Source organism: Dipteris shenzhenensis, chromosome 5 (assembly GCF_047967505.1).
Source record: "Dipteris shenzhenensis isolate YYH24624 ecotype China chromosome 5, Dip_SZ_1.0, whole genome shotgun sequence".
Taxonomy (NCBI): domain Eukaryota; kingdom Viridiplantae; phylum Streptophyta; class Polypodiopsida; order Gleicheniales; family Dipteridaceae; genus Dipteris; species Dipteris shenzhenensis.
The window spans coordinates 4,564,420-4,575,395 of NC_141600.1; the positions used below are offsets into that span (position 1 = coordinate 4,564,420).

Genomic DNA, 10,976 nt, shown 5'->3' on the forward strand with positions numbered 1-10,976 from the left:
ATACAAGCTTGTGCTACTTAGGCACAGCTAACATAATCATAGTCGGGATGAAATAAACAAACAATATAATCTCAATCGAACGAAATGAAAAGAGGCAAGCTTGTGCTAGTTAGGCATAGCTAGCATAATCATAGCCTGGATAAAAAGAAACAATATAATTTCATCCAAACAATATGAAAGAGGTAAGTTTGAGCTGATTATGCACAACTTCGAGTTCCACTAAATCCTTTGTTTGAATATGTCAATAGCAACCACACTAAGTAGCCAATGAGTAATGCTACAAGAAACCAAGCTCCTCTTCCAAGCGGAAGGATAATAAGCAATCTTGCATATGCCTTTGTAGCAAAAAAATATTTATGCTTAAATTATATTGAGCACATATGCAAATAATATCATAACCCATCAAAGTGCTTATGCAAACCTCAGTAGAAATGAAACAAATTGTATAATCGTTACAAGCCTGGAATCACTTTGTCCAAAACTAAGTTTGAAAACTAGCTTGCATAGTGGAGAAACTTAGCCTATGGCTTATAAGACATGGATACATGTGCTAGCTTCCAACCAGATTCCTTGTTCCTCTTTCGATCAAAATGATTAAAAAAAGATCCTGGACAAAATGGAAAGAGGCAATCTTGTGCTAATTAGGCACACCTAACATAATCATGGCCAAAAGTAAGGATAATAATAAGCTCATGAAACAATATAATATCGGCTGGAAGAAATGAAAAGAGGCAAGCTTGTGCTAATCAGGCACATCTAACATAACCATAGCAGTCAGAATAAAGAAGGCACATTATCTCAGTCAAATGACATAAAAAGGTCAACTTTTTCTCATGCTTTCAGAGTGAGATCATATTGGAACGAGGACTCCCAAATGAGTCTACTACCGATGCAACTAGAGTGAGTGCCAAGTCAGGATCATGAGTGTTACCACTAGAGGTGAGCAAGCCATGAAGTTTTCCATGGACTATGGCTAGGGTTGGGGTCATCAATTTGAGGGGGGTATGTTGGGAAAATTGATCCAATTAGGATAGAGGCTATGGGACACATGATTGTGTATGTGGACATGTGTGTATCTAGATTTGATAATTCATAGTCAATGGACAGTGGAGAGTTGGCTAAGTCTACCAGCAGCTAACCTCATCCATGAGGTCAAGAGCTTTTATCTTGCCTTTATAAAGGTTCTTCTACTTGAATAAAGAGCTGTGTGGTACTATGTTCTTCATATTCTAACCACCTTGAGCTCTCCCACTCCCACCAACTCCAACAGTTTGAAGTAAAGATCTGGCTACCCTCATTTCCTACTTACACCTTAGCAAAGAAAGAGACTTCTACATTGTTGATCAAAATACTTGTATGATGTTGTCTATGGTTGCATGTGATCTTGATGCTATTGCTAAAAGGATGACGATTTGTGAACGAATAGATCTTAGTTTAACTGATATAGGAGCTCAGAGGTTTGTACATATTTGAATTAGTTGTGTATTTGTTGATTGGATACATAGATATATGCACCTTGTGCATTACAGTTACCAATAGGTGTGTCTCTTGGCATCACCTTGTGAGTGCATGTGTGAATGCAAGACTTTATGAGTCTTACATTTCAATAACTTTATTCCATACACATTACTGATCGAACTCTTACTGTATATGTGTCATTGATCGATACTCATCTTGGGCATGTCTCAAGAGTTGTTTGATCACTAGCTTGAGCCATGATATTTGGGATGTTTGCACATCACTCACTTTTTCTCCTTGGTGTCCTTGGATGAACAGGTTTTGGTAACAAATTTCCATGCTGACTTATTTGGCTAACAAGTTCGACAGGATTTACCGCTAACATATTTTGATAACAAGTTTGGCTCTAGCTTCAGTTCAAGGAGTTGATGATCCATGCTATCAAAGGAGCTTCTTGAATGTTTCGTATTGTTTTGAAGGGTGGATTGGTCTCCAACATGAATACAATGCTTTGTCTCTGATATTTTATTCGTGAGGTATTGTTATCTTTGTAGTGCTTCGTATTATGCAATTATGTTGGTATTGGATCAGCTTCATATTTCCCACTTTGTTTCACTCTCAATGATAATAAATTGAATCAAAAGGTCACATTTTGGTTAATTTACAAGTCATGTTTTTCCAAATTTGGTTTTCATCCAACATGGTTCTCTTGTTAGAATTACAAGACAATACTTATGAGGTCTTACCTTTAATATTAAGTGGTAAATTTATGCTATTGAAAGGAACTTGCTGAATGTTTGATATCATTTTGAAGGCCAAATTTACTTCAATGTGATACACTCAATTATTTATGAGTGTACAAGTAAGAAACTAATGCATATAATTGCTACCTTGACTACATCATTAACATGAAATAGACAAACATGGGGCTCTCTTTTTGTGCTCTTTTCTCTTGTAGTATACTTTTATCATTTGTGCTACTTGTGATCACGTCATGCTATGAATCACATTATGTTACAAGGCAAATGCAAGTTTACATAGGGGTTTATTAGAATCTAGAGTTTATTGAATATTGGTTGGAAAATGGTAAGATAGTACATTATCATTCTTGGAAGCCTATGCAAGTTTGCATAAACTGAGCCTAAAAAACTATCAATTAAATTAGCTAGATTTTATCATATTAGCAAGCATAGTAGTCAAAGAAAACTTGTTTTGTGAAGCAATGTATTGTTTTATGAAGCACCAATAGATTACAAGGTCATGCCATGGCCGTGTACTCATGCTATAAACACATGTATTGCTATATATTAGAGACCATTTAACACACATACTTGAAGCAATGTATTGTGTTAGGAAGCACAATAGTCAAAGCGAGATTGTGCTTTAAACCCTAAAAGGAGCTGGCTACTTGCTACAAATTCTATTGTATGATGATGATGTAGTGCTCTTATCTTCGTCCACTAAGGGGCTCCAGAGACATCTAGATGCAATACTGGCTTTTTGCAAGTCCCATGACTTGAAGGTCAACCTCGGTAAAACCAAGGTTATGATCTTCAACACCTCCAGAGCGGCTATGCACTGAGAGTAGTTTACTTTTGACGGGGCACCAGTTGGGATTGTCTCATCATACACTTGCAAGGGGGTTCTATTCTCTAGACCTATCTTCACGATGAGACCGACGATGCAGGCCCACCTGAGTAGAGGATACACCTCTCTTGCCCGACTGGAGAGACAACACTTCCATTCTCATTTTCAAGAGCCACGGACCAAGGTTTTGACCAAGGTGTAGTGTATCGTGCTATGAAGCACTAATAGATTACAAGTACGTGTCAAAGTCATGTACTTGTAGTGTTGTAAATCAAAAACCGTTCAACACACATACTTGAAGCAATGTATCGTGTTAGAAAATGCTTCATGAGGACCTCATCACGAACAAGCCTTTGATACACTAAAGAGCCCTCGAGTGTATGCCCCCATCTTGGTTACACAAATGCAAGTATTGAGGCAAGGGGCGCCATGCTTAGGCAATCAAAGAATGAGTTACTTTTGGACCTTCCTATCTACTTTCCGATTCCCTCTGCTCCCCTTGCAACTTCTTTTGCTCCCACCTCTGTTCCATCTTTACCCTTTCCCATTGCATCTTCATCCACGTGCTCGACTTACGTTGCTATTTGCTACCACCGATGGCATCTCCATAGCGCACCTCAATTTCAAAATAGTACACACACAAAGATTCCATCGTGAGAGAAGCAACAGGTGCATCTGGGTTTTAGTAGTGTCCATGCATGTACCCCCTTTAACACTTCTTTTAGATCATTCTTCAGCAGAGGCTTTGGGTCTCGTCTTTTTTTAGACACGACTTTAGTGAGTGCGACAAAGATGAATGCTTGAAATTTATTATTAGTTCTTTTAGGATGCATTGTGTACCTCCTCATCTTGTAATCACAGCAATTGGAGAAATTAAGCTACCGAAGTACGTCTCTCATTTCGTGCTCAGCCATTGTCAACCTTGCTAGCCGTGGATGCCTCATTGAGTACATCATGCTAACCAGTCACATCACCATCCTCCCATTATCACCTTGCTGCTTCCTATCATTTATCCATACCTCATTCCCTCTACTACCCTTGCAACTTCTTTTGCTCCCATCATTGCTCATCTTTACCCTTTCCCATTGCATCTTCATCCACATGATCACCTTAGGTACCTACTGCTACCACCTATGACATCCCGAAGTGACCTCAGTTCCAAAGATGAGGAGGACAAGCCAAACACGAAGGTTCAATGGTGAAAGAAGCAACAGGTGCATGCGGCATTTGGTAGTGTCCATGCATGTACCGCTTTTAACACTTCTTTTAGATCATGCTGCAGTAGAGTCTTTGGGTTTATATTTCTTTTTTCATTGAACTTTAGTGAGTACGACGAAGATCTGTGCTTGCAGTTTCTTCAGGTTCTAGATTTCCTAAAAGACCATAGGTTGTTCAGGAGTCCCAAAGTTTGTCCTTCATGATGCATACGAGCGCTATAAGCATGGTCTTGCCATTACCAAGACCAGCTTGGACACTATTTTTTACAACCCTTTCCTTTATCTAGTCAAAATTTCCTTCAAACAGAGGTACCCTTTCACCCCACCAATCCATGCATTCCTTTGCCTCCGAACTGCCTTCTGTATCCCTTTGTAGAGCTTAATTATGATCACATAGTCTCAGCACATTCAAGAAGACCTGCCTTGGTCCCTATCACAATGTGCAGTCTTCACCTCTCCACTGTCATACCATTAGGCATACTATTTGGTACCCTGAATCATTGGACGCTCCCCCCACCCCTTGATGCAGCCCACCATCTCTCTCCTCTTACACAAAGAGTTCAAATCGAGGTTTCAAAAGTTTAATCGTTGTCTACTTTTGTGAAACATCTCAAATCAAGTAGAGATATGAATCGCATGAGTCCGTATAATGGACGCTAGCTTCTAGTATATGCAAGTACTCATCAATTAGATAAACCCATATAACAAGGGGGAAAGGGAGGGGAAGGGGGGGTGGGGCATGCGTATAAAGTAGATTATTGTAGGTGTCTCCCATATGTATATATATATATATATATATGCAATGCCACATGCATAGGAGACACCTACAATAATCCACTTTATACGTGTGATAGGCCCCTTGAAATACCCTTAACCCTTAGCACATGTATGGTAAACCCTTAAAATACCCAACCTGATAGATATTTGATGGGTAAGTGAAACGCCCTTGCCATGTTTGTATGCATACAGTCGATTGAGACAGAAAGGAAATAGTGAAGCATGTAAGAAAAGCATGCACATCCCTCTTGCTTGCTCTTTGTCTTATTTCTTTCCACGCTTGCTTGTGTTGGCTTTACCCCGCACATTGCGACAAGGTAATTCCAAAAAGACCTATGACACTCCAGCCAATGTTTCTAGAGGCAAGCATTTGGAATCGACTAAATTTTCTCTTTTCTAAACTCCTGCTAGATGCATATAAAGTTCACAACTGAAGGCAGCTGGGGCATCCATTCTGAAGAAATGAGTGCCTGCCCCAAGCTAAGCATCCCCCAGCCACAGTTGTTTCACATTCTGTTCCATGGATGCATCCATTTATACTTCAGACCTTGTAATTGCTGAGATTCTCCACCAAGCCACGGTCTTGAGAGTTTGCCTGGGTCTGATCAGTGCTTTGGGCCCGTGCATACCCTTGCCTTCATCCTCGAGCATACCTGGATTCTACCAACCATCTTTTGTAACCTGTCCTGGGTAATTTTATCCTTGAATCTGAAGCCCTGGGGTTGTGACAAGAGACTTGGCATTCTAGTTCAAGATATTGTATTGCTTCCTCACCTAACCCCATGTTCTGGATATCCGTGCAATTAGTAGAGTCCATGAGATTACATCTCGACCTAGAAGCTCGGAAAACATCCCCCATGCTTTTGTAAGCCAACCACATTTTGCATACACATTAACCAAACTGCTTTCAACAAAGGATCTCTCCAACCCCTTCTAGCAATCTCGACATGTATTTCACCACCCTTAGATGTCTATGGCTCCTATGTCGTGCACAGGCTTTTAGTTGCAAACAGATGGGACAGCATCCAAAGACACCCCACAGTGGAATCTGTCTCATGATTCAGCAATTCCTCACTATGCTCATGTTTGAACTTTGAACTTAACCCGCGCTTAGGACATTCCATGAGACTACATGTCAAACTGGAAGTTTGTCAAGCACCTCTTTTGCTTTTTCAAGCAAGCGAAAACCGGCATTCAACCAAATTGCTGCCAACAAAAGGATCCCTTTCTAGCAATGTCAGCGTGAATTTCTTGGACCTTGCCTATGGCTACAATGCTGCCACAAGCTTTCAAGTTGCAAACAAACATGACAGCATCTGAAGATCACCTTTGAGTTGCATCTAGGGTATCTCTTCCAAAGAAGTGAGACCCTGCTAAGCTCAACACGTCCCAGCCACTATTGTCTTGCAGTTCATGTACTATGTACGAGTTTCAGAAATTTTGAGGGTGAAAGAAAGAGAAACGCAATATAGGGATGGCTTTATGGATAAAAAGAGTACACTTCAACCACAGAGAGAGAGTCTCTATTAATGCCCATTCGAGACTAACAAGTCTATGGAACAGCAAAAAAAACAGCTAATGCATGCGTTCAAGGAGGGCACAAGGCTGCTCCCAAAGAGTGAATAGAGCAACTCCAAGTCATTATAAAGTACCTACATTGTGGTCTGAAAATAAGACAATAAATGGCCATACATCAGTTTAAGACTGAGGGTCTTTTGGTTTTGATTTAAACTCTTTGATAAGGGCCACTCCCTTTTCGCTCAGTTGAGCTCGTGTGAGTTCTTCGGCTATCCATTTCTTGGTCTCTTTCAGCTTGTAGGATTGGCAAAGAAACTTGATTCATAGATCTGTGTGCCCATTGTAATTATGGCATCCCTCCAGAGTGGCAAATATATCTATTCCATCTTCGTTTTCCTCCGGCCATTCAATGCTAGGGGTAACTGGCTTGATTTATGCTAGTCGTCACTATACGTATCCTCCTCATTGAACCAGCCCTCAAGGAGGCCCCTATTTTGATCTTGAGTGCATCACTACTTTTGTCTTCGTGCTCCTTAATCTCAGCCTGAATGTCAAAACTTTTGGCCCTGCAAGGGTCCTAAGGGATGTATGTCCTTATTTCTTGCTAATCAGGTCCAAGTTGTAAATTTTAGTTCATTATGCAAGCTGCCCATTTTAAATGTTGGTTGATCTTAGGGTTAGTGGTTGTTTAGGGTTTTCTAATGTGTTATAGGTTTTTGTCCTCTTGTGGAGATCCTAAGTGCTTTTGTCTTTTGCTAGGTATTTCTCTCTGGAGTTAGTGGCTCTCTTTGTCTCTTACTACTACTCTTTAGTCAAGTTGACCATGTTAACAGGTGGTTAATGTTAACATTAGTGGTTATTTAAGTCATTGTAATGAGTTTAGATTTTTGTCTCTTTGTGAGGGTCTTAAGTGACTTTTCATAAGTTTTTGGCCTTACATGAGGGGTAATGAATTATTTTGTCTTTTAGGTTGTATGACACCACCTTCATTAAATATTATTTAAATGAGGGTCTCTTGCTACATCCCCACTCATATTTAATAGTCCATCACCTCTTTCACCTCTTTTCTCTCCTCTCTTTTCACTCATCTAACTTTCCCCATATTCATTTACCTTCACTTGCCTTTTTCTCTTTCCCTTTCCTTTCAATTTACACCTTTTGTTTCCCTTATGTAAGTTATTGCAAATATTTATCCAGCTACTTACACAACCTACAATAACATTCCAAAAGGCCTAGCCTTAGTGGGATTCCCACCTTGTGTACCTAGTGGAGAGGATGAGGAAGGACCTGAGCGGGGACTAAGCGAGGCTGAACAGGAAGAGAGAGAGGCTGAAAGGAGGAGCGTGATAATGTCATCAATGGTCCCGACAAGAACAATTCTCATCCTTATAAATGTGGATGTGGCTTGCACCTCTGCAAGTGAGATTTCAGCATTACCTTGCAGTGTTTGTCATCAATGGTCTCGACAAGAACAATTCCCCATCCATAAAAATGTGGATTTGGTTGTACTATTAGGGCAAAAGCAACACCCAGCTCCTCACTATCTGTAATAGTGTCCAAAGCAGGCACAGGTCCTTCATTTTAAAGAAAAATGTTTCAGCTTTGCATATGAGTATCCTTGGTTTGGGGATACATGACAGTCCACTCCACAAATGTATGTACCACTCAGCTAAGATCAGTCCATTGGCTTTGTTCTGCTTTCTCCCATACTCCAGCATCCTGTCTCATTACCTGGACCTTATCACGCTCCTCCCACATGTGAGCATCAGCATATATATTTGTCATAAGGACATATGCTGCAGGGATATTTTCATCTAATCTCACCACCTTCTCAAAGGCATGCCTGCCAGCCTCTACATTCTTCCACTTTCGACAAGCACCCAACATGGTCAACCATAAAACAACATCAGGTCGGAAAGGCATCTTCTCCACTATCTCCACTGCCTCATCCAGTCGGCCTGCACGGCCGAGGATATCAACCATGCAAGTATAGTGTTCCATAGTCAAGATAATGCCATACTGTTTGCTCATAGCCTGAAAGCAATCCTGACCTTTATCCACTAGACCCACATGACTGCATACCATCAGAACACTAAGAAGTGTGAATGCGCTTGGCTCTATGCCTTCCTGCCTCATCCTCTCAAACAACTGAAACACAATTTCATTCTCTCCCTGGCGGGCATATCCTGCAATTAATGCACTCCAAGCTACATCATCCTTTTTGGGCAATGCATCAAACACCTGTTGGGCATCAACCATGCTCCCGCATTTTGCGTACATATCAATAAGTCCAGTTGCCACAATAGCAATAGTCTCAAAACCAGCCGTGCTGATGTCGAAATGTAAACCCTTCCCAGTTTCCAATGCTGCTGTGACGCAACATGCTTTCAGAAGGGCAACATACGTAATGCTGCTTGGTAATAGACCTTGCTCTTGCATTCGTGCATACAGTGTAAACGCCTCATCACATTTTTCTTGCTCAGCATAACCCAAGATCACATTAGACCATGAAACCATATCAGGGTCAAGCAATCTGTCAAAAACATGCCGTGCATCCTCCATGCTTCCTAGTTTCACATACATATTCAGCAAGCTGTTACCAACAAATATCTCCAACTCAAAACCATTGTTTACTACTTGGGAATGTATAATTCTACTTTTTGCAAGGCATTTTATTTTGCCACCAACTTGCCTCCCCTCTTCCAGTGTAGCGAGGATACTGCAAGCCTTCAATGTGCCAACAAAAACTCGAGCATTGGGTTGCACACCTTCAAGGTGCATTCGTGCATACAATTCCAGAGCCAACACCCCTTTTTCTTGCTCAGCATACCCCATGATCATGTTCGTCCATGTGACCACATCCCGGTGAGGCAATTCAGCAAAGACACGCTGTGCATCCTCCATGCTCGCACATTTTGCATACATATTTACCAAGGTGTTTCCCACAAATACACCTGATTCAAAACCACTCGAAACTACTTGAGAGTGGATGGATCTACCTTTCCTCAGACACCCTGCTTTCCCACCAACAACTTGCTGCCCTTCACGGAGTGCTGCCAGGCTACTGCAAGCCTTCAACGCACCCACGAAGGTTCGACCATTTGGCTTGATGCCTTCCTGATACATCCGTGCATACAATTCCAAAGCTAGAATATTTTCCTCTTGCTCAGCATATCCCATAATCATGGCAGTCCACGTAACCACATTACGATGAGGTAATTCATCCCAGACACTCCGGGCATCCTCCATGCTCCCACATTTCACGTACATATTCACCAAGGTGGTTCCCACGAATACATCTGATGCAAAGCCACTCTTTATTATTTCGACGTGAATGGTTCTACCTTTCGCAAGGCTTCCTGTTTTCACAAACTTCCCAGCAACTAACCTCACTTCTTCCAGTGCTGCCAAGCTACTGCAAGCCTTCAATGCACTAACAAAGGTTCGATCATTCGGTTGGACGCCTTCCTGGCGCATCCGTGAATACAATTCCAAAGCCACTTCACTTTCTTCTCGCTCAGCATACCCCACGATCACGGTAGTCCACGTAACCACGTTGCGATGAGGCAATTCGGTGAAGACATGCCATGCGTCCTCCATGCACCCGAATTTCGCATACATCTCCACCAAGAGGGTTCCGACGAATACATCTGACTCAAAGCAGCACTTTACCAATTCGGAGTGGACGGCTATGCCTTTTCCCAAGGCCTCCGCTTTTGCGAATTTTCCGCCAACTTGCTTGCCCTGTTCCGGTGCTGCTAGGCAACTGCAAGCCTTCAATGCCCCAACAAAGGTTCGATCATTCGGTTGGAGACCTTCCTGGTGCATTCGTGCATACAACTCCAAAGCCCTCGCACCCTGGTCGTGTTTGGCATATCCTAGGATCATAATATTCCATGAGACTAGATTTCGCGTTGGCATCCTGTCAAACACATGTCGAGCATCCACCATGCTGCCACGCTTCACATACAAGTGTATCAAATTGTTGGTCTTGAACAGTGGCAGCTCATTTAAACGTTCCTTTGTAAAGATATCAATTTCCTTATCCTCCTCAAGCTCAGGAAACTTGCTATGCGTACAGAGGAGCTGTAAGGCCATAAATATTCTAGGGGTATGTCATGAGGGCTGGAGGGAAAGTGCTCGTCGTGGCTTTGTAGCAGAGGACAAAGCCACTCCTCCATTCCTCTTCTTCCAAGACATCCAAACCCACCTCCGAAGAGAGTACATCCCCAAAGTCATCTCTTTGGCGTAGTCATCTAGTGGATTTCCTTTTTGGCCTGCCGTAGGTAGCCTTAGTGAAGGGTTTTGAGATGGGCAAAATTCAGAATTTTTTAAAGTTTTTATTGTTAATTGTTGATTGGTCCACTTGTGTGTTTTTTGTTTTTTATGATTAATTATCTCCACTTATTCCTCCCTCTT

At 41.7% G+C, this 10,976-nt stretch overlaps 1 protein-coding gene across 1 annotated transcript; it reads right to left on the reverse strand.

Moving 5' to 3' along the window:
- Positions 1 to 8,222: 8,222 nt before the first annotated feature.
- LOC147901532 (pentatricopeptide repeat-containing protein At3g16610-like) lies at positions 8,223 to 10,655 on the reverse strand. The gene has a single exon (XM_087375162.1). The coding sequence runs from the start codon at positions 10,653 to 10,655 to the stop codon at positions 8,223 to 8,225; it is 2,433 nt and encodes an 810-aa protein (XP_087231288.1).
- Between the last annotated feature and the right edge of the window lie 321 nt (positions 10,656 to 10,976).

Bases quoted from the DNA above. Each gene is read 5' to 3' on its own strand.
- LOC147901532 (XM_087375162.1), bottom strand. From the start codon at position 10,655: ATGGCCTTACAGCTCCTCTGTACGCATAGCAAGTTTCCTGAGCTTGAG.